At 40.1% G+C, this 25,173-nt stretch overlaps 1 protein-coding gene across 12 annotated transcripts in view; it reads left to right on the forward strand.

Annotated features, from left to right (window-relative positions):
- The window catches only part of adgrl2a (adhesion G protein-coupled receptor L2a), a 91,220-nt gene that overhangs the window by 36,550 nt on the left and 29,497 nt on the right, over positions 1 to 25,173 (forward strand). For 9 of the 12 annotated variants that reach the window (XM_086263416.1, XM_086263417.1, XM_086263419.1 and 6 more), the window contains exons 4-7: positions 10,790 to 10,899; positions 12,426 to 12,485; positions 17,171 to 17,185; positions 18,307 to 19,107. In XM_086263416.1, coding sequence (XP_086119542.1) covers positions 10,790 to 10,899; positions 12,426 to 12,485; positions 17,171 to 17,185; positions 18,307 to 19,107 — 986 coding nt within the window. The remainder of the gene's footprint in view (positions 1 to 10,789; positions 10,900 to 12,425; positions 12,486 to 17,170; positions 17,186 to 18,306; positions 19,108 to 25,173) is intronic. The other 3 variants (XM_086263414.1, XM_086263421.1, XM_086263420.1) reach the window with 1 other exon arrangement.

Raw genomic sequence — 25,173 nt, forward strand, 5'->3', positions numbered from 1 at the left:
TTTAGGCTTTTATGAGACAACAAACACTAAAAAGATTTAATTCCAATTTTGCAGATTATTCATTATTTGCAGTGTCACAATGCTAACACTGCAGACCAAGTCAGTAATTCCAGTTCATCTTATTATTACGTAACTCTGACCGCGTTATGTCACCAGGGATAAAAGGACATTTCTCAAGGAATTTAGCTCATAAATGTATTTCTGTCCAAGAAGTCAGATAAAATGAGATGATACTACTCATCACAGACTGTAAGCAAATGAATACAACTTTACATTGAAAAAATAAGCATGTTTTTGTGAGCCTTGCACATTTTCATTTAGTTATTATTTGCATTTATAGAAAAATGTTCAGTTTCCTTCACAACGCTCTCATGGAAACAAAGGTTGCTAATGGACAGTTGAATAAATGAACACCACAATGCAAGCTTGAAACCATCTCTGTAGCTGTCATTAGATGCAAAGCTATCGACACGTTCGCTGACGCGCACACACACTTGCAAACTTGGCTCAAGCAGGAACGCTGCATACATGAGACCTAATACACGAGACCAGTTGTCACACAGGGATGCCATCGGAGCCAAAGTGCACAGGATGGAATGACATATGACTGCCACAGAGAGAGATATTGGACGGTATGAGAGCGTCAGCAACTCTGGCACGCCGCCTTGGGAAATAAAAAAAATAATGAAATAAAAAAGTAGAGCCCTTGTATTCAGGGGGGTTATTGTCAAGTCCTATTTGATGAAGTCAGATAGCTGACTCACATTGTCTGTCCTGAAAGGCTGCAGGCTGCCTTCTCTCCGCTTGTGGCCATATGTATTACGCTGGCCTCAGCCTCGCTCGTACACAACAGTAAACAGTAAACTGAAGCTGACAACAAATCCCAAAAACGCTCTCTACCAGTGTCTCCAGTTCAGACACTGATGTCTGTAGGACTGGGGTTCATTCCTCACATCCTGAGAGTGCCAGAGGCTGAACTTCAGATGTTGTTTTAAATGTGTTTTTAGCACCGTGATGTCGATGCTGTAGTGTTCAAAGAGAGCGAGAGAGAACTGTCATAAAAGAGGTCTCTGCGAGGGACACAAGTTCAAAATCCACAAAACAGGTACTTTACAAGAACAACGTCTGACAAAACACATAAAGTTCTTTTGAGATCACCATGGAAATGTGAGAACAGATGAGTGAGTCATTATTTATACGAGTGGAAAGCGTGGATTGGAGTTTTTATGTAGTCAGTATCATAAAAAGCAAAAGGAGTTCACCGACATGAAAATAGATTCAAGGACAGCTTGACAAATGTCCAAGACTGCATATGGGACTAATTACACATTCTTTTTCTCCTGCCCGTTTATTTACAGCAATAGACTGAAATAGGAAGCAAATGTAACGAAAGATTGCCCCTGCTGCCAAAAATAATTATCTTCAAATGGGGAAAAAGGAACGTGGTGATTGTTTTGCCTGTTTGGAATGCAGTGTTTGTTTCATTGGCATGAGGTCTGAGCCCTCGGTTCCTCCCCGAGTCTAAACTCCGAGGCTAGCTCAGCTGAAAACGGTCCCTTTGTTGAACACTCCCCTGCACACACACTGTATGTGGAAAAAAAACAGGAAAATAGTATTTCCTACTGTACAGCCTACATCAATAAAGGGATTCGAGAATCAAAAATATTTGTTGCCATAATTACTCTGGTCTACTAATTTAAGTGTGTGGGGGGAAATCACATTAGTACTCGTGTGTGGAAAACTGTGTTCACTTTTAAACATCCGAAATTGATGTGGCCCCGAAGTGTGGAGAATTGGATTGAGGCTTCACTGAGTTTGATAGATCCTGTTGGCACTCCAAGTTGTTTTTATATCTAGCTGGCATATTATATTCATGAGCACAATGATTTTATGAAAATAGCCTTAGGACTGTTGTGGCTCAATTAGAACATTCAGCTGCAAGCAATTAGTCGACTCAAGTGGGTGATAATCTGTACAGGAATTTTTCATGTGGACACCTCCCCAGCAGATGTGAAACTGCATGGCAGTACAGTTTGAAATAATTAATTCATTGGTAATAATATTCAGTGATGTGTTTTTTTTTCTTTCTTTTCAGGATTTTAGTTGTTAATGATTACATTTCCTCATCTACGCTGATGATAATGATAATGACTACAAACACATTCTCGCCACACAGATAACATCTACTAAATTAAAACTGTAATTTAGGTGCATTTGAATATTATTTTGTAGTGCGTTTACTTGTGCATGCAACAACCATCTGGTGCTTAGATGTTACTGATCTAAATCTGTCCATCAGTCTCCATCACAGTTCAAGGAATAAGAAAACATGACAGTGAAGCACCTCGACTGATCATCTCAAAAAAAAAAGGATATACAATATGAGCAGCTTACATCTATTGATTTCTCTTTGACTAATGAGGTTCACTGTAAGTATTCGATAACAAGGTCATTGATTGCTGTAACATAACATGATTGGTGTCTGTGCATCATGGTTTTTTTTTAAAGAGCGTATCATTGATGAAAATGATCAGTGCAGATACGTCTCTAACAGAGAAGATTAAATTCATCAGCAGGATTAGGGGACAGCATGAGTTGATTATTAATTAATAATTATCGTGACAATTATTATTATTACCAGTCAACAACCGTGTATTTGAAATGTTATATTTCATAATGACATATTAAATGCAGCAGGTTTTTACAAATATAACATGTTGTAAAAACATTAACATGCAATTAGCTGCATCTTTGAAGTTGTTGTCAATGAATGTGAAGCAGTTCTGGAGAATAAATGATGCCGCTTACACTATTTATATCAATGTCAGGGGCGGCTCGCGAGGCTCTCCGAGGAGCTCCATTGTTGCCGCCTGACAGCACAGCGCCTTGTTCTTCCTCTCTGTATGTACGACGTTAGTGTTTATTTAAAGCGCAGCCGATTAAGATTTCATAAAGATCCAGATTCCGCTTGGACGTTTCACAGGGATGTTCAAAAGTTCATGAGGCATGAAACTGCTCTCCACTCGAAAAATTAAGGGTAGGAACAGTCACCTCATTAGGCTAACAACTGCTAATACCAGTGTTGAATTACATGAAATGTAAGTAGAGAAATAGATTTACCAACACACGTGTCACATCATGTTAGACGGGTGGGGCAGCACGCTGGTTTCCCACGTATGAAGTCTGGAGTATGTATTGGAGAATCTGGGCAATGCAGCAAGTGAGGCCTACTACTGTTGATATTAATAGTACTAAAGTACATATGATATGCACTTAGATTCACCAGAGTTTTTAAATTGATATATTTTCTTACAGTTTGGAAATGTTTCCAGTTTTTCAGATAAATTTGATCATTAACACAATAACACTTCTGTAAAAAAACAAAAAAACAATTAACACAGAAACACTGAACTACTCTCTAGGAGGAATTTTAAGCAGTCAGGAAAGCTCCGAAGTATTAAACAGTTATGACCTGCACACACATTAAAAACAGCCACACTAGCGGTCTGTGAAGTTATCATCAAGGTGGTGGATCGTAACTATGGCTAATATTAAAATGATAACATTAGTGTTGGGAGTGGGTAGCAAATTATATCAGTATGACGGGATGACACAATTATTTGTGTGTAAAAAGTACAATCATCCTTCTGAAGGTTGGAGCTGAAAAAAGTCTATTAAAACTAGACAGAAACAGAAGCAGCCTACCTTACCGACTGCATTCGATCAATAACAGAAGTCACCAGAAGCCCAACGCTACCTCAGAAAATCTAAAAATGTTGAAGTTTTTTTGTGATTTTGCTCTGCAAACAAAATCTTAAAGTATTGGTCACACAGTCATACGTCCAGTTATATTAACTGGATTTTTTTTTTTTTTGCACGATGTCAGAGAACTTAAAAACAGTTTTGTCACAGAAATATTCTTTTATATTGTTTGTAATTTTTATATATATAAAATATGATCCCCTGTTATATTAAAAATGTATTATTTTCCTGGGTATCAGTTTGAAATTCAACGACAAAAGAAGCAGCAGCTTTTCCTTTTTAGTAAAGCTTTGAGTTCCCATCTCTTCTTTACAAAACTGATCAAGCTTGAGAATGAACACAGTTAAATTCCTTTCATTTACTAGAAGTCAGAGCTGCACTGAGATCTCATATTTGGCCAAAGGAGAACATTCATATTGTTGTTTCTGAAGCTTTCCTGAATTGTTGTCTTTGTACTTGGGTGTTCTAGCTTCGCGTCGTGTCATCTTGTAAAGGTCACATTTTGACCAGCAGAATGTCACCGTAGTATTTCTATTGACTTGAGTGGCATGGCGATATACCTTTTCTGGTTTAAAAATCAATAGATGGATGGATGTGAGTCAGACAGCCTTCCCCCTGACTCTTTAAGAGCCTGGAATCTCCCGGGTGAGCTCCATAAATATGGCACAAGCATATGACAGTAATTATAAGTTTCTGGGATGTCTCACCTGGATATTGGGCTGGATTGTGAGTTGAAAGCGATGCTAATGGTTAATTTCTAACAACCTATTTCCTGCAGCATTATTGGGCCACCCCCTTATAAACTGGTCTATATATACTGATACTGGAGCTGGTTATACTTATAAAGACTATACTGTACACACGTGTGTGTGTGTGTGTGTGTGTGTGTGTGTGTGTGTGTGTGTGTGTGTGTGTGTGTGTGTGTGTTTCCACCAGAGTTTTTTCCCTTTGCTGCTATTCTCTGGCCTTGGAAATGATTTAATTTTTCAATGGCCTGTCTGCTATCAACAGGCTTGCCTCTTGAGAGAGATGTCTGCCTTGATAATTGTGCCATGAACCTCATCAGCATTTCAGATGAAATGGAGCTAGACGGGTCACTTTGAGTTTAAGAGATGCTAATTTGATTGAAATTCAAACTGGGAGCACCAGGAAGTAGATTGTGCCTTTTTCTGTAATGTGCTCCCCTCACTCATGTCGCTTTTCTCCTCCAGTTACACAGCGATTGTTTTGCTACTGCTGCTGGTGCTACTGTATTTTTTTATTTTTTTTATTATGAATTACAAATAGCTGCTTTGGCTTTCAGTGAGTTGAAGGATAGAAAATCGAGAAGTGGGTGCAAAATGATCTGAGATTAAGCAATTAAGGGACATCTTACCGGTAGTCTAAAATAAACCAGTCACGTGACCGGCACTTGATGTGACACATGCAAAAATGGTAATAAAAGATTTACTTTCTACACTGCTTTAAAAGTTTTTAATTTAGTTTCGTTTTCCTTTAAATCAGTTTGCAATTGTTCTGATTCAAAATTGAATATAATTAAAATATTTCAACATTTCAGGGCTTTTTCTCCGGTCATCTATTTTTCTCTCTTTTAAAGCAAATTTCTTCACTCACACACAGTCTAAATACACATTTTTTGTAGTTTCTTTTATTATTATTAAATATTTAAAGGTTTATCTTCGGTATTACCTCGTGGTTTCACCCCCATGTCATACTGTGTATGGTTGTGTGTGTGTGACAAATAAAATTTGAATTTGAATTTGAATTTTGTGGTTGTGATTAATCTGATGATGAAATGTGTGACGACCAAATCCCCAAATTTCTAATTATGCAGTATATTTCCACATATTTGTCATAAAAGTAAAACTGGAATATAAACGTATAAACTGAAAGCTTGACATGATACAAAGCATAGTTTATTAAAATAACACAGTTATAAAAAACAGGCATGTTAGGATTTCAGAAGGCTGTAGACCTCCCACTATGTTTGTTTTTGTATGTTATCATGATTTATTATTAAATGAACATATTATCCTCAAGGCCCATCATTCCTCTGACATGCTTTATGATGTCATAGCAAAAGGTTAAATATGGTGGATACATGGTATCAGCGAGTACTAGCAGTTCACCTTGTTGGTATCTTATTGCGTTCTTTCCCACTGCCCTGAGACGGAGCTCATATTTAAAAGAGATTTACATGAAATCCAAGCAGCACACTCTAATTGTACTGATGTCTGCCTCTCCCAAAAGGTCAGAGATGTGATGGGATTACATTTGGAACACTTCAGTGTGATTAAAAGGCCGGTGGGAGAAATGGAGGCAATCAAAGCAGAATCATGCTCTCTCCTGCAGTCGCTTTAGTTTTACGTCAAGAAAATTGGTGATCTGATTTTACATTCTGAGACTAATTTAAATACATATTTTCGAGACATTTTCAAATTCAAATTATTTGTAAGAAAATACCACAAATAAGTAGAGAAAGATATAACCTTTTGATTTGAGCTTCTGACCTCTACTTCTTTTATCTCTTCAGACTTGGCTTTGCTTTGAAATGTATTCATTCATTCATTCTGGAACAAATTTAGATATATGTGTATATATTCTAGATATTTTCCCATTCAAAGTATCTGTGAGCAACACCCTGAAGAGGAAGAGAAAGAGCTAGTTTTTATTGGAGTCTGTGACCTCTAAGACTTTTTATCTCTTCAGTCTTTTATACACTTTGAAATGTATTATTTACTAATTACTTACTTACTAATTTAATTATGTACTTACTTATTCTCAGCCAACCTATGTTTGATGTAAAAGTTTCCTAAAATATGACTGCATCACATACACTCGTCTGTATAGGCACAGCAGGAACAAACAACCCCCAAAAATGAGTAATAATAATAATTATAATTTTGCCTCCGAAATAGTATATTTACTATTAACTTCTTTAAGTCTTTTTAAAAGCTAAAACATAAATTGGTAGTCTCTTCACTTTTGCTTCAGTGAAATCCTGCTGAGCAATCAAGATAGTCATAGAAAGTTTCAAAATCTCAAAGAAAGCGGAGGAATGCTTCCTTTGACTTAATAATCATTATGTACATGATTAATTACTATATAGCCTAAGAGTAGTAAAAGATCATACTGTACATGCATTTAATTAGTGTGCACTTTGAGACCTGCGCCCTACCAAATCCAAAATGCTGAACTTTTTTATGGGAGGAATTTCTATTACGTGCTCTCTCTCAAAATGAGGGTTAGAACTACGCACAGCACAAGTCATTAGGGTTTTTTTTTTTTTCTCAATTGGTCTCAGGGGATGCCTGAGGTTTCACTGAGGAGACAGGCATCACAGTCACACAATCCCACAGACGAGGGAGCCCCCTGCTCCGCTGCTCTAAAATTAGGGCAATATATCAGAAAGAGCCATCAACACTTATGTCAACATTGTTTCATGAGAAATATGAGAATTTTTTGTGTTTATGTCCTGTCGTTTCACGCATTTGCCTGAGTGATGATGGCAGGCCGGTGTCTCATTAGTGTCACAAATTTTATTTTTGAATTAATTCTTTTTCATACCCGTAACATAAAGTATGCATTCATTTCCCAGTCTCGTTGGTATCTGATAGATAAAGCACGGTGATTTATATTGCTCCTGCATGAGATGCTTATGCATGAGCAAAGGAAAAACAATCATCAAAGTGACCATATAATATATGGAAACTGCTACAGACTCGAGAAATATTAGCCACAAAAACAAGCAGCGTATTATAGTCCCAGCATGAAGTGCATGTTTTAATTTCAAAACAGTCATTCATTTCCATAAATACAACTATAATATGCTGATATTTTCATCTGTTATCACTCACGGAGGTCATTAATAAAGTGAAATGCCCCTTGAAATCTGCACTAAACACAGATGCACACAGATGTGGAAACAAATGTGTGTTTATGCTGATTTGCTCTGTAATAAAATGTGCTGTATTAAAATTGCCAAAAGGAAAAAGAAGGAAAAAAACCCCATTTGTGCTTCTCAGTCAAAATAAGAAGGTGTTCTCTATCAAAAACATTTATGAACATTTATGAACTCTTTCAGTCAGCATGATTTGTAGAAATGCAGAGGAACATGAATGAGCGATGTCTAATTATGTTCCCTTCTGTTGTTCCGACTTTGTTCTGGACACAGTTGTGTGTTGTAAATCTCAGTCCCAGCGCCCTGCATGCATTCCTGATACTCAGCTAAAACTCTGTAGGTTTGTTTTTAAGCAAAAACTAAAGCGGCACCAGTGTCCAGCCCCTACGTCAATTCATCACTGTGCCCCTCAACAGTAACCAACTCTGTTCCACTGAGATACCTAATAATATATTAATAACATTTGGACACAGAGCAGCGATTACGTCTCCAGCCCAAAACAAAAGCAAAACCCAAAGCACAATACAGTGCAACCAGTAATACATTTTCCAATGATCTGCTGTAAATGGGCGCACTGGTCTGTGATAAGAAGAAACAAATATTATCTCTGGTCTCTGCTAAATCAGCAGAACAGGGTTATCGATCCGGCTCCTCACATTGCCAATAGAATTTCAAGTCCCCTTGGAAGCAAAGACGGCTAGCTCAGGGTATTGATGTCATTATCATGATTTCAGTGTAGCGAGATGGTGGTCTCCTACAACTCCCTGAACCTCAAAAGATCCTCTCCAGATGTTAAAGGCAGTGACTGAAATGTACTTCTGACACTACTGTAAGGGCTGTTGAAATTATAAACAAGATATCTAATATTATTATTCTTATTTTTAAGAAATGACACATTTCATATTGTCTGGTCTTGTGGGATCTGCAATTTCAGATGCTGCAGTTATTATTAATGAGACCTTTGATGGCATTTTGGGTGCCTCATAAAGCTACTCAGCATGTAGGCCCATTCAGAGGAAGCTCAATCAATAAGTCAGGACATTTGAGTGAAACACACAGAGACTGTTTATCCTGTGCAAAACTCACCCCACCAAAGACCAGTGTGGGGGGTAAAGATCACATGAGGTTCCTGTGCAGTAGTCCAGTACTGTATTTACAGTGAGCCACAGTCAGCTGCAACATTAAAACTAGTGCCACATAATGTGCGGTTCCCTCTTCTGCTAACAAAACAAAATGGAATCACAGGGCTACCCTGCGGGATCCGGGTCTTAGGATCCCGGGGGTTCTAGAATGGGACGTCCTTGGATTGGGCTTGTTGTGGTGCACTGGATTGGGGTCTGGAGGATATGAAGGCAGTGCTGCTCCCATGGGTCATGTTCCCAGAGCCATTACGGAGCATTCAAGGTGACTTTATTTATACCCATAGGTATAAATGCTTTTGCTGTAGCTGCTCCAAAGTTGTGGAATGATCTGCCCTTGCATGTTAGGCAGGCCTCTTCTGTCTCTGAATTTAAAAGTCTTCTTAAAACATATTTATTCGCTGAAGCCTTTGGCATTGATTAGAGGGGTTGACTCAATTTGTTTTAACATGTTTTAATTTATTGTATCTATTTATTTTATCGTATCTCATTTTAATTTTCTTTACGTATGCTATTAACATGTACAGCACTTTGTGAAACCCTGGTTTTATGTTAAAGTGCTTTAGAAATAAAGTTGGTATGGTATGGTATGGTAAATATGCTTTACAGCAAAATGATAGCATTTGGCATCCGTTCACAAAACACCCACAGCTATTTAAACCTGACAGACACATATTAGGTAATTAGACAAGATGAATCCAATCAAAAAACAGTTGTTATTAAGTAAGCATGTTCCCCGTTACCGGGGACTTCTGTGGTCCAATGATCCCCGAGGGTCGTTGTCATGTTCCTCGAGCTGCGACGGAGCAATTTTACGGTGTGATTTAGCACATTTTTTCTAAGGGAGTTCTGTTGCTATGGTGACATCCTAACAACGTCTTATGTCTGGTACGTGTCAAAGTCAGTCCGTGCATTGCATTGCTGGTGTGTGTCATGGATATTGACTTTGACACATACCAGCGATGCAATGCAAGGACTGTAAAGTTGATCATTGTATTGTTAATTTTATTTACCCACCGTTTAGTTTTTACATTTTTTTTGGCTGCATCTGACAGTGTTAGAATAATTTGTTGCTTTTTTTTTTCCTCCCACAAAGTTTCAACTGCATGCAAGCAGCTTGACATTTAACAAACCACAACACATGCAGAAGTTAGTTTGAATTTAAGCATGATGACAACTCCCTCCAAACTGCACTCTATTAACAACAACAGAGGAGTTCAGATGACTTCAAGTTGGCAGACAGCACGGCTAACAAGCTGTCGCTAGCTAGAGGTGTTTATAAAAAGGTGTGCATGTGCAGACGGGGCCTCGCGTGTGTTATCATAGGTCATCTGCCTTAAAGCTGCAAAGAGAGATGTCTTCAACCAGGACATGTGATGCGGGGCATGATATCTCACACTGTATGTGTTGTACTGAGTCCGAAGGGGAACTCTGTATTTAGTTCAGTGCTGACCAGCTTTTTACCAGACAGGTGATGCTGTGTTATGTTAAGGGACTAAAAACACATTCAGACAGATTATCCACTATCTAAAAGAAATACAACACAAAAGACCTCTTTTATATGAACCTGATGGCAAAGATCCAACAGGCATGTACAGAGTGAAAAGCACTGGAACTGGTCATATCTTTAGTGCTCGCAGATTCAATAGCATGGCTACATCTTGCTGAGCGTTACTCTTTTTATTTCTTTGTTGATAGAATTTGAATATTTCCCAGCCTGAACATGAGTTAAGAGCCGTTGAAAAGAACCGGCACACAGCGCTTTAATATTTATGCTTTTATGTCCTTCGGTTTGTCTCGATACACGCTTAATCACCCAGGGAAGGAAATCCCAGACAGCTGATTCTGTCCCTGTCAAACTGAGAACACTACATCCAGATGAACACAGTCAACTTTCTGGGATTTCCTTCAGTTGCCGAGTTTGCTTGAGACTGGATGAATTTGAACAAAGCAGTGAATGTTTCTTTCCTGTGTTTTCTCTCGTCAGATGCAACAATCGGACCCAGTGCATTGTAATCACGGGTTCAGATGTCTTCCCCGACCCCTGCCCAGGGACCTACAAATACCTGGAGGTCCAGTATGAGTGTGTTCCCTACAGTAAGTATGGCCCTTCTGTCATGAATTGTAAACTCTCCCTTTTCTCTCTCCCGACACCCCTTCCCCATCGTTTCCCCCCTTCCTCCTTGCCCTCTGTCTCTCCTCCTGTTGTACCATATTCTGTCCCATTTCTTCCAGACAGTCTCCTTTCTTTGTCTGCAACACCTTCCAACACCCTATTTCTCCTTCTCTTCTTCCATCTGTGTCACTGTGAACTTTTCATGAAATATGACCTGTAAAACCCTTTGGTCCTCTTCCACACGGCCCTTATTATTGATGTGCTCACTGTGTTTCCAGCAGATCGACAAGCCTGGTTATGAGGTAGCAGACTAGAGGGAGGGCAGAGGAAGTCATGCTGACTCTCCTTAATAGCAAGACAGTGTTTCATTACTCAAGTCTTGTACGGAGAAGTCTATCAGGCATAAGCACAGCTCACCTTGATGGCTTAATATACATTCGCACAACAGGTGTTGAAATATGTTAGCAGATGTTTCATTATGTAACAGAACAAAATAGCTCCACTCATAAGTCAACAAGCTAATATTTCATGTAAAGAGATAGCGTTAACATTTTGTCTGTTCCTCTGGTGTTAAAATATTCATTGCCATTCAGCTTCCAAACAATCTTTAGATTGCCCTTTGTATTAAAATTCTCCTTTGTCCTTTAAGCTGCCATGTTCATTTGCAATTCGTGAAGGAAATTCCCCCGTGTAACCTTTACAAACTGATTAATGACAAAGATTTAGATGAATTGCCAGAATCACTAATCAGGTGGAACTGAAATAATTAGAGTTGGGGTGATGGGACAATAGTATTTGGCAGCTCTTGTAGATCCAAATGAGTATTTTGCACTCTGATGTCTTTGGATGTGTTGCAGTCTTGATTCAGCTCAAAACAGAAATGAAATAGAAATCGAAATAAAACACCTGTATTCTGTTTCTCCTTAACACATCTGTTCAACGCTGCTCATTACCAGTAAACCTGCTTAAGCTGTTCCCCTTAGTGTTGAATTGGAATGCATTAGTGAACATCATTAGATGGTGAAACTCATTACAACTTAAAGGTTAACCTCTCTGAGGCTTTGAGGACCTGTAATTAAACATGGAATAAGCAGTAATGGGCATTCGAGTCCAACTTACTGAGGAAAGACGAATCCTGGAGGTCCTACCTCAGACTGCACTCAACTGCTACCTTCTTTCTTTTTTGGGGGGGTTAGAGAGGCTAGGGGGAGCTCACCTTATAGTCAAGCAACGTATTGATTCTACGTCTTGCTGTGATGCCGCAAACTTTAATAGTAGGATTAACCTCAAGGTGCACTCGTGTCCACCCGCTATTATGATTGTCTTTTGCCTTCACATCTCGCAGAGGAAACAGTCTAGGCTGCTAGTGTGGTGGTGAAAAATAAACTTCTGACCAAGGACTCTCAGCCCTAGAAAAGTCTGTCTAACCAATGAAAATAAAAACAAGTCCTCACTCTAAACAGTTTCAAACATGCATGTCTGTAGCCCCATCTTTTTGCTTCTCAAGGTCCATGCCCAACCAGAATAGGACCAAGAACACAGAATGTATCCTATCGCAACTGCCCTGGTAAGTGTATAGTGTTCTCCCAGTCTGATTCAGTCCACACAAGCCCAGTCCAGCCTTTCCTATTCAACCCCTACTGTAAACAGTGATAGACTTTGATTTATAGGAAAGTTGCCTGTTTTGTTGTTCTCCTGTAACCAATCCTCTGTCTCCTCAGCCCTCAGCAAAAAAATAATATTAATCCATGCATCTCATTTTGTAGAGTCAGACTAATGCAGATTGAATAGATCATATGCCAAATAGAGAGGTTCATGATTAACAACATTTCAGCAGTCCAGAAGCTTAGGAACCCCCGGATTTGCAGACTTGAGTAGATGTTTTTCAAAAGAACACTTGAAATCCCCATTAAGCTGATCAGCAAGGGGACCAAAGACAGTGTCCTCGTTTAGCCCGGTTAACTACCACCCCTCAAAATCTCACTGTCCCCAAGAAACACAAGTAGCAGTTACACAACAGAAGACTTAAAATGTTGTTTTTTTTCTCACCAGCTGAATGTATTTAATCCATTCGGTCTATTTTCCAAGTCTTTGCATAATTACACTTCTGTGCAAGCAGCGTGTGCAATGACTTACCTACATTCCAACCATTTTCCTCCTTTGGCTTTATAATTTGGTTCTTGTCATGAACTGCCCTCATTAGTAGCATTAGCTTCATATTCCAGCCAAGGATGTAAATTTTGTCTTCACCTGGCACTGAGTCACCCTTTGAATTGGCTCCAGTAATTGCTTGAATCAGGCAACATAAAAGCCTCGATGTTTCTTTATTAAGATTGTTCTATGCAAGCAATTTCGAATCGGTGGGAAAAAAAGAGGATGATTCCTTCTCTATTCTTACTTGTAAAACTGCAGAGTCGTGCCAGTTGGCATAAGCAGGCCTCATTGCTAATATTTTCATTTTCATCACCTGTTAGTACAGGTAAACCCCTCAGCTCCGAGTGACAGTGTTGGCCAGAACAGGAAAAATAGGATAAAAAATACAGCATGAGCATCGAGTCCTCTTTGATGGCTTTGTTTAGCCCCCTCACACCTCCCACCCCTTCCTTTTTCTTGAGTATATTTAATTTAATGCTTCAATTCAACACCAGGATACCTAACTGAGTTGACAGCAGACATGTGTTCACAAAATAATAGAAAGCCAGATTATTAACCGGGGTTATTTAATTACAAGTACTTCTTAAAAAGCAAGAATTCCCTAGAAAAGAAAAGAATGTAGTTTCCTGGGTTAAATGTGGATTCGAATGTGTCTCATGCTTGTTGTAATGTTGCTGTATATAAACTGACTTAATTTCTTCCCTTCCCCTGTGCAATCTGCAGGAAACCTCCTGGGTATCTGACTCACTCTCTTCATCCACTGACCGATTTCTGATCACACTGATTGCTGTTTCTATTTTTACATTTCTACTTACATCATCAGGTCTTCGGTCATGTGTTCTCCCTTTCTTTCCAGATTTCCTTCACCCGTGTCTCTCCGTCTGCTTCTCACCTCTTCTATTTTGTGTGGCTGAGGCAGCTTCTGAGAACTGTTGTTAGTTTGTTTGATTCCTATCCATGTGAGATCTCTTAGTTAGGTGCAGCACACTTGAATTTCTTCTGCAGAATGGAGTGCATTCATTTGTGGATCCTTTTGAATCGCAAGCTTCATAGATTTTTTTTTCTTTCTTGCCACAGAAGCCAAGATCAGACTCAACAGTTTGTGACGGATTCAAATTTTAATGTGAACATGTATACAAAAGGAGTGTTGCAGGCCTCGGATAAAAATGTATGATCACGTTAACGCTTTTTGTGAAAAACAGACAGTCACAAACACATAGGAATGTAGACTGAAGGGCACAAGATCAGAGGTGTGCAGAAATAATCGTTGAATCAGTGAAGTAAAGTACGAGTGCACTTCAAACACTCCGCACATAGATATTACTTTGTTGTTGACGCTTCATAAAAGTTCAAATTAAAAGAAATAAAACTCACTTAAATAAGAGTACCATTTGATAAATACCAGGTTCCTTAAGCCAAAGACACACCTAATTTAAATTTTTGCTGATTTCCACTTCAAGGTTTTCTCATTGTTCTCGCTGAAGTTTTGAGGTCTCATTCTAACTACTTGACACATCAGGACATAATAGTGAGCGCTGAATTTGAAGTTTGATCTTGGAGGATAAATTAAGGTCCAAAACACAATTTAAAAAAACAAAACGACACTGAAACCGTGTGCTCGAACACTATAAGCTGCTCGGTCTCTTGGTCACAGCTCATGATGTGAAGAAGCAGTTAAAATAAAATCTAATTTTCTTTACCTTGAATTTCAGATCAGCCAAATTTAAATCAGGTTTTTGCCTTTTAAGGGCAGAGTGACAGAATTGTTTTGATATCTCACTCACAGTTTTTCTCTCGTTCATGTACAAATACCACTGACTGGATTTCCCTTTCTGTAACACTGTTACCTCTTAAACAGTGTACATTCAACACAAACAGATTACTGCTGTACTGTCTTGAATTGTCCAGTCTGATCTAGGCTTTAGATGTACCTTGCTTATATACTGCTCTCTCTCTCTATATATATATTTTCCATTATTGTATTGTTGCAGTTCAGAATTAGAAGCCACTCACTTGCAATGCATATGGAATTCTTTTTTTTTTTTTTAAGTTTTAGTGAAATGTGAAATGTTTTATCGGCTATTGACATCTCAGTTTAATGGACTGAATAATGCTTATTAGCACAAGTGCATTCAGAGTGCCTTGTTTGAATGCGCTCATGATGGCTAATTTATAGCAGACTCATATGGACACAAAAACATCTATTCAGATTGCGCACGCTCTTATGGAACATAAAATTAAATAAATTTTTCCACAGTGAGTGCACGAGAGGTATATTCATGCATTTTGCTCCAACAATTTACAGTGATTACCTGCTCCCTTGGTCTGCAATGAACTTATTTGTGCATGGCTTCATCTTTTTAAAAGTGAAAATAATGATAAAAATGTTACATGGAGACTTTTGCATTGTATTTTTCCCACAAAATTGAAATTGGATCTTTATTATATTAAAACCTGCTTTAATTGAATAACACGATGTAATCAATTACACTGCTCAAAAACCCCCCACTTAAATCACACATAGAAAAGCTTTTTTGATATAAAATGTGTAATTCATAAACCCTTTGCAGGCAAGGTTCAAAATTATACCACCAATCAAAGTTTAAAATTGAAATTAGAGGCTGCTTCAACTGGTGTCATAGTGTGGCTCTGGGTGAGATAGCAGACGGTGACCTGGCAGATCTCCTTCTAGACCTGGATCATTTCATCAGTGACATCCGAGACAGTCTGGGTGCTCCCAGAGGTTCTCAGTTGGATTCAGGTCTGGGGAAATGAAGGCCAGTCAATGGCATCGATGCCTCTGTCCAGGAATTACCTATACACTAGAAGAACCCACAGCAACAGCATAAGGTCTGACAGTGGGTCTGAGGATTTCATCCTGGTACCTAACAGTGATCAGCTGTTTAGCATGTGGAGGTCTGTGCAGCTGTCCAAGGATATGCCTCCCCAGTCCATCACTGACCCACTGCTAAGCACTCATGCTCAGTGCTACTGCAGGCAGCATAACACTGACCAAGGCATCTCCAGATTCTTTCACGTCTGTCACTTGTACTCAGTGTGAAGCTGCTCTCATGGCGTGTCAGCGGAGAACACGCCAATTCTGATGTTCACTGGTGAATGCCAATCAAGCTGCACTGTGCTAAAGGCCACACCAAAGGACGTCAGCCCCTAGTCCCGTCTTCATGGCGTGTGACCGTTTGGTATTCGTATTAATAGCCTACTGGGGTCATTTTGTAGGGCTGGGATTGGGGAGGCCCTGTCCAGTTCTCATAACATACGCTCCTACAGGAACCTGAATGTGCTGCATGGAGCGTCTCGTGATAACAGTGTTGACAAGGACGCTAGCAAAAAGCAAAAGCAGAGAAACGTGGTGCAGGAAGGACATGGAGAGTAATGGTCTGTGGCCACCACCTGCTAAACTGTTGTCATGTTGTTGCCTCTCCGGTGTGCCTGTTGTAGCTTTCATTGCACCAAAGCAGGTGAAATGGATTGCTCCCTAAATTTTACCTTTTTTTGAGCAGTGTATTTGTACAACTTTCCACTTAGAAAAAGGAAATAATCAATCTTGATTGAGTTTTGGTGGTGAGTGGATTTAAGGGAATGAAAAGTCACACTCTAGAAAGTATCGTGTGATCTGTCCAACTGTAAGACAGGGTTTCAGTTTCTTTGAGAGACAAAAATGTGACTTTTACTTTATGCAAATTTTTACCATATTTCTAACTAAAGAGAGATTTTTCTGAAATGGTTAGAGTCGTGGATATAAAACTGAACGTATGTTAATAACAATTTTCTCACTTGCCAATGAAAAAAAAAATCCACCCACCACTTTGCTACAAAACTACTTTGACAATTAGTCATGACGCCAAATGTGACCACACAGTTTTTGGTGCTCTAATCTAACCCTTTTTCTGAGACAGGACTTTGACGTCTGTGTGTCATCTTTCTCACAACTTTCCTGTTTCTAATAGGTGTACCCGTCTTGTTCCATGTCTCATAACGTGTTTCTGCATATGTAATCGTGGCGATGACACTTAATTCATATTAATCTGTTTTTTTCCCTTGCACCCCTTTCATTCTCTCTTCCAACGCTTAAAATAGAAGTGGAGCAAAAAGGTAAATAACAGACACGACCCAAACCCTAGCTCCTTGTTTTGTGGCATCTAGTTGTCAGTTACCTATTTTCCGATGGTGGCCTCTAGAAACCCATTGCAGACGTTATCGTCAGAACCTCCGCACCCCCCAACTGTAACGTTAGCAGCCAGTGTAGTGCTACAAGGGAAGTAAAGCTGGCCATATAAAGACGGTACACAAGCAGCCAAAAGATGTAAATGGGGGAATATTGGCTGCAGTCCATAGGGGCATCCTCTTCTCATTCTCCCTGGGTGCTTTGCTACTCAGCAGAATCTCATATTGCTTGGCTTCTAAACCCTTTTCCATAGCATGCCATGGTAACAGTGTTTCCTGGCCTTCTTTTCAAGCTTTTGCTATCAACTGTCCCTTTTCTCTTCAAGATCCCTACCCTTCTCACTGTTTTCCCCATTATTCTCACCAGACCACTTGCTGCTCTTTTCTCCGTTGATTCTTATGCCTCCTTTACCTCAGACAACAACCAAAAACACCTCAAGAGACCCTTTCAAAGAAAAGAAACCAAACATTTTTTATTACTTTTCAATTTGAATGATTGTGATATTTGCACCACTTCGTAATGACGAGCCTCTCAGGTATATACCATTAGAATAGGTGGTGTAACTGAGACATCAGAGTATACACATTTTGCAGACTCCGTTGACTCCTGCTCTGTCATAACCTCTCCCGTCTGTTGCCAAGTGACTTTAGTTGGCTGCATACTTTTATTTACAGGACCAATTGTTATGTTAAGTTTTGTTTCTGTTATGTTTTCCCCTCATTTGTGTTTTACTCAACAGTTAATGTCTATGAGGCCAGTCTTCTTTTCGTTTCCGACTACTACATATTTAAACATTATGCTTAATAACTTTTCTATTTCTTTGTATTTTTTCTTTCTATGCACAAAACGTCCTCATATTGGCTATAGATGTTAGTTGTGTTTTGGCCACTCGTTGATATGTGTTTGTCCCCACTCTTATTGGACAACCTGTAAAACAAAATGAAGAAATTAGCTATTAAATCGGCTATTTAAGCGTGTATATATATATGTATATGCTTTTCACATTTTAACCTTTCTGCTTCTCATTCTACTCTTTCTCCATTGCTAGTTTTTCTTTGTCCTGGGACTCTGAAAGCTGTCGGTGAACCTTCCTTTATATTTGAAGCGGAGCAGCAAGCTGGAGCCTGGTGCAAAGACCCACTGCAAGCCGGCGACAAAATCTACTTCATGCCTTGGACTCCGTACCGAACAGACACTCTAATCGAGTACTCCTCCTTGGATGACTTTCAAAATGCCCGTCAAACCATCACCTACAAGCTGCCGCACCGGGTGGATGGGACTGGATTTGTGGTCTACGACGGGGCGGTGTTTTTCAACAAGGAGCGTACCCGAAACATCGTGAAGTTTGACCTGCGGACTCGAATCAAAAGCGGTGAGGCGATCATCAACAACGCCAACTACCACGACACGTCGCCCTACAAGTGGGGAGGAAAAACAGACATTGACCTGGCGGTGGATGAGAACGGGCTGTGGGTGATTTATGCCACAGAGCAGAACAATGGTATGATGGTGATCAGCCAGCTGAACCCCTACACGCTACGATTTGAAGCTACCTGGGAAACGACCTATGACAAGCGCTCAGCCTCCAATGCCTTCATGGTCTGTGGAGTACTCTATGTGGTCCGCTCCACCTACGAAGACAATGAAAGTGAAGTCAGCAAGAGCCTGATTGATTATATTTACAATACCAAACAGAACCGTGGGGAATACGTTGATATCCACTTTCCCAACCAGTACCAGTACATTGCAGCTGTGGATTATAATCCGCGAGATAACCAGCTCTATGTGTGGAATAACTTTTACATCCTGAGGTACAACTTGGAGTTTGGCCTGCCTGATCCGGCACATGGTAAGAAACCGTCGCCCCGATCATTTCTCCTGCAGACAATAGTGTTAAATTGCATTGCTGAGATTGTGATTTTAGTTCCTGTCAAGTGCACTTTTATATTCCTCTGCTATCCCCATCTATGTATCAAGTGTCACAGCTGACTGATTTTTAATTTAGAATCTAATATGTGCTAGATATGTTATGGGAAGCTTTGGAGTGTAGGAAAGCATTGAAGTGAGCGGGGCTCTGTGGTAAACAACACCTCGAAGCCAGTTACCATATCATAAGGGATCAGCATCATGGGGATTTGGGAGGTTTACCATCCGGGCGTTCCCTGAGTCCCTGGTGCTAAGGCTCCAGGGACCCCTGCTAGCATATTCCTTTCTTTTTTTTTTTGAGAGTGAGTAAGACAGGAAGAGAGAGAGATACTCTCACCTCTGGAAACATACATGTCTGGACAGGTGCAAAGTCTGGCCTGGGGCAAGGTTAGATAATTCCCCAGTGATGCTGAAACTTGAAATCTCTGTTGGCCATTAAAAAGTGAAAAAAAGCGAGAGAACCCCCCCACTTCATTTTACAGTCTCTAGCTGAAGTGTAAGGATTCAAGGTTCTCCTTAAGACAGAAAGAGATGCAGACAAAAAAGAGACGGATCAATCATCCAGGGTCACATCGGCAGCATGTGTTTTTAATTTAGCTGTCAAGAGCTGAGCGGAGACCAGCCAAGGCTTGCAATCGTCCTTACGCTGAGAATATAATAACGGTAATTATCTTAATCCCTCCACACCCAGAATCCTAAGTCCACGTAATGCTCAGCATAGTTAATGATGAGCCACAGAGGTCAAGCAACTTTTTCACAGATTATCCAAGAGCTCAATATTTATTAATGCGTTGGCTCGTCCACTTTGGTATTGATAGGGCACGGCCTAGGGCTGCTAGACTGGGTTCAGCAAGTGGAACAGCATCAGCCTAGGCAATGCAAACCAGGTCTGAGGTAAAATGCACAGGGTTCACTGGCCAAATAAAATTAAAAAATGATCTTTATAACTTGCGTGAAGTTCTTCCACTAAATACTTTATCAATATATCGAGTTTTACCTACAAATTTTGAACAATTGAGGCGTATTCTGCAGTCAGAATCCGTTACCTTATTTTAGTCATGCCTGAACATACATTCACGTACTCATTTGAAGAAATCAAAAATAAGCTGGTTTTGGGCCATTCCCTTAAATTTCCCGACAGTCACTGTAAAAGCGGTCGTGTTATTTTTTTCTCCTAACAAATGAGAATCAATTAGTGCATTATGTGTTTATAACCAGCAAACTGACTATGAAGCAGTCAGCATTGTCTTTCCAGATTAACTGATATGGCTTCCCGTATTAAGCTGTTTATACACACACTGCATGCTCAATCAACTTTTTCATTTGTTAAATGGACACTGATCACCGATAGCAAAATAAGAGGCTTTAAAAGGATCTGCCCTGATATAAGAATACACTCCAGTTGTCTGTGTGTCTTAAATCACACTGTGCTAGCTTGTTTATTCACACAGATACCTCTCAAGCATCAAAAAGAGCCCACTTCACTTCCTGTCTAGTACGTTAAGAAATATACAGTCTCTGACATCCTGCATTTCCTTCTCCTTAGGGTTTCCTTATTCTCTCATCTTTATTTTAATGTCTACAAGGACTCAGTTCTCTCCCCTTGACAAATGAGACATGAGCCTGGCCCTGTTGCTGACTAATGTATGTTGAGTTGCAGTCGATGAGAGCAAGGGAGAATGGTCCAGGATGATCATCAAGATGTCAATAAACTTGTCCTCCCACATGGCTGATGTTGACACATAAATGATGGCAATTTTTTCTGGCTGTCACAGGACGCCCTCTCTTTGATATCTTTATGCTCGTTTCAGTGGCTGCATCACTGGCCACTGAAACAAGCCATCAGAATGCTTTTGTGGTGTTAAAAGTTGAACCTATACGTTTTTAGCAGCAGCGACAAAGAAAAAAGAAGGAAACTAAAAGAACATTCTCATGCACTAAAGCCTAGACTACATGCACACGCACAAAGGTGTGTTTGTGTATGAGTGTAGCAGTAACTGGCCCAAACTTGCAAAATTCTGCTGCTGAATGATGAGTTTGGCCCATTATCAGTCAGACAAACATCCAGTAGTTACTTACCGTGTAACAAGAGGATTTAAGCAGCAAAGTAATAGTTTCTTACTTTTTCTATTTGTTGAATCACCATATGGTGCACAGTGTTTTAGCCCTAAGAATCCAACATGCAAAATAGTTCCACGCTTTCAGTATTTATAGGGCTGTGTTAAACTTTTGACTAATATCTGCAGGTCGTTCTACTTTTAAAGGGAATCTCAGAGAATGAATAGAAGCTGATGGAATTGGTAGGGGCAAGACCAAAACTTTACTTTTACTGCACTTTCTGCTCTATTGCCATTTCTCAATGCACAAACAACTCAGTCACTTGATTTGATCCGTCATGGAACGCTAAGCATCAAAGTGATGCTGAGGCTTTATGCGACAGACATTTGGGTTCTTGTCAAGTCCAATAGCATTGCTCGTGTAGAGACAAGATCATCTCTTGTAGGATTATGTGGGAGTGGATGGGCTCCGATTCAACAATCAGCTCCACTGGAAGTGGACGCTATATGGGTCAGCAAGTCCCTCTCGTGGCTTTGACCAACGTCAATATAATAAAGTGGTTTTGCCAATGCAAAAGGCACATTCCTTTGTTGCATTTTTTAAGTGAGATGATTACATGGATTTGAATGAGGTATTCCCAAAGAGAACTCATTATGCACCCATTTCTGTGGAGAATGTATTCATGCCAAGCTCTGATATGTGGCCTCAAACCACTGCGTAAGCATCTCCAAAGCCTTTTATACCCAAAGTGGGTAAAAACAAGCTGTGACATTTCCAGGATGGGACACAGGTGAGCCTTGGAAATCTTTTATTTTATCCCGCACTGCAAAATACTACTGTATAAAAGCCCCCAGTGCTGCAGTTAACACCCACACAAATCAAAACCGCCTCTTTAATTGTTCAAATGTCAATACATTTGCATACAGTTTCAATCTTTGCGCTGCACAGTCAAATTACAACATTCGCAAGTAGGGATCGTAAGAAAGAAAATGACCCAATTTGTCTAAAATTATAAGGTACGGCTCACCGACGCGAGTTGCCAATTAGCTTACAAAAGTCTGCATGTGGTCAAAACAATGCCCTGTAGTTGGTGTGTTATGAAAGTGCTTTACAGTGCAAAAATGTTCAGCTGTTAACAGATGCTTGTGACTCATATGCATTAGCATCACCCTAGAGAGCTTACCTCTTATAGTCTGATAAATATACAGCTCTCTAATAAGCACCACTATGATTCATTTCTGTCTTCTGTGGTGCTTACATGGAGGTCAACTTGTGCGTGGCAACATTTAGAGAGAAAACAAGGAAGGGGGGTAAAAAGATGGACACTGTCAACATCATCATTAAGCTTTCGCAGCCATCTAAGCTGCTCCGCTAAAATGTATAGAGCATGGATGTTTATGTGTCCTCGAGTTTGAATTTGTTCTTTATTATTTTTTAAGGTGTTGCGATTGTCGAGTAGCCGGCTTGGATAAGGAGGTGCCACTTCCCAGGCTCATTAAAAGGGATGCTACTTTTAGCTAGTTACAACATATGCAGTCCTGACAGTTTCGTTTAGTACGACACTGAAAAACATCTCGAAGCAGCCACACCCTTAAAAAATGTATAAATTAGCCACAATGATCAAAACCATCTTTTTTTTATTCTTTGTTTAGCCAGGCTGTGCAGTTTTGAAAATGTGTGTGAGGCTATTTCTGGTCAGGTGGTAAGAACTTTGTGTCTGCTCACTGTGGTGCAGGATCACAGTTCAGGATGGGTTAAAAACATGTTTGCCTTGACAACAATCAAGTGTGGACACAGCGGTGTGGATGGGGAGGGTATCGATGTGGAAAATCATCCTTTCTGTTTTTGTCTTCATGTTTTCTTTTCTGTCCGTTTCAGTCACATGGTTTCTCGCCGTCGTTGTTTCTGTTGCATTCAGTTGTGCTGCTTTACTCTTTCTTTTATTTCTTTATTTCTGAGTTGCAGACACTCATTGTCTCGGTTGGTGCCTGATGCCATCGGACCAAACCCACTCTAACTCTGACAACCAAATCCACATATCTCTCCTAAAGCATGTTTTACCCTTTTCACGTCCGTGAATATACGATAGTCACCTTTGGTCACAGCGATGCCAATTTTGTCATCAGTGAAACCGAAGCTACACGCTGCCATGGCGTGCCTTCAAATTTGTCGTCACAGGCTTGCCTGTGTAGATTTACAAGCACGCGTCGTCCCAGAAGACCGTTTTAATAAGAACAACTACTCATCCATGGTGTCCACAGCTGTCCGTCGGCGCCTCCGCAAGCAAGTGCAATCACGGTGTAACATTAAGCACCGATCACATCAGTGCCTCGTTTCTGCTTTGCCCTCCAGCTGATCCAAACTAGCAATTTTTTTTCTTTTAAGTCCTCCTTCTCTGTGAATGTACACGAGCTGCGACTTAGATCCACATGTTTGCATTTTGCAAGCATGTCGTCACCCATAGGCATCTGTTTGACTTCTCTGCTGAAGTCGGGCTAAAGCCTAAGTCAGACTGCTCAAATAATGCCTAGTGAGAGCAGTGCACACTAAATGAGTGGATTTGAGCAAATCCTTAGCTCTGCCTCATGGGGAACTGCACACACACAACAGGGCAAAGATGGCCATCATAACATGAGCACGCGGCTCACACACTGCTGGCTGTCATTAAGAAGTCATTTCCACTGTTTTTTTTTTTTAAGGATCAATATTTTCATTATTAAAAAAAAAAGTAAAATCCAATATTTCCCATCTGTTCGTAGTTGGATTTTCTACTGATAAATTCTTGGTAAGTAACTATTCGCCTCTGTCAAGGTGACTCTAATTCTGACCGCACAAGCCCGGCCAGCCAAGGCTCAACCAAATGAAACACCTCACTGCAGCAAGTCTGTATAAAAATCCCCCCACAGCGAGCTGACCTCTTGGCAGGCCTGCTTCTTGGTCGGAACAGGTAAATTCAGCAAGTTTCATATTTTGTTGAGCGGCTTAAATACGTCCCTAAATCTCATATTTTTCTGCCCAGGTGCATGATATTTCCAATTTTGTCAGCTAAATGTCTCCATTGTTGCTTTTAGAATGCAAAACTCTCTAATATCTGTCCGCCTGCTTCAGCTCTTTATTCCTCCCCCGTATCTTTTTAAACACAATTTAGTTATTCTGTCTACATCATAACACCGCTGTTCTCCTTTTTGGTTATGATATAGGAGTGAATTTAACTAGGCTGATGAAAAAGGGAAATTCCACAATGGGGATTTGGACTATTATTCACAGCGTCTCAGATATTACTTTTGTGGGATAATAACGAACCATCTGGTGGCAATAAAGGCTATTACACATCAGGTTAGGAGGTCACCTGTTTCCTCTGAAATATGATCACGATCTTTGCTGTTACTCCAGCACTGAGCACTGGCCACTGGATAAAGAATACCATTTCAGAGCTTATCCCACAGTCCCGACCTGCTAGTTGGAACTTCACTTGGAATGCAGCCTTACAAGCTGATGTTACGTTAGTATAAACAACATGGCCAAATAATCTCCACTGACAGCACACAAGATGTGGGCAATAGCAAACCCGGGGTTATGATTTAGAATGTCACAAAGAGTTGTTTTACATAAAGGGGAGGAGGGGTGATTATAGTTACACTGAGTCCTATAGCCAAGGGGATCCACAGTCTCTTGTTTGATTACAGTCTGACTGTGAAACAAGGCGTATTAAAAGAATTATTACTCAGACATCACAATGGTCCCCCATCACTCCCTGACACACGCCTTTGAGGAGATTTATTTCACACAGGCGTGATTATTGTGTCTATGGGAGTCTGTGTTTCTCTAATCTGCGGGTTTGCATGGATTTCTGCATTTTGCAGCTCCCGTGCTCACACATGCACACGCAGCCGCTTGGGTGTGCATCTCCGTGCGCTCGTGCACGTGCATG

The sequence above is a fragment of the Aulonocara sp. 'chitande type north' Nkhata Bay genome, linkage group LG15 (genome assembly GCF_057382095.1).
Source record: "Aulonocara sp. 'chitande type north' Nkhata Bay isolate Kocher_YH1m ecotype deep benthic linkage group LG15, A_spYH_male_GT1.1, whole genome shotgun sequence".
In the NCBI taxonomy this organism is placed as follows: domain Eukaryota; kingdom Metazoa; phylum Chordata; class Actinopteri; order Cichliformes; family Cichlidae; genus Aulonocara; species Aulonocara sp. 'chitande type north' Nkhata Bay.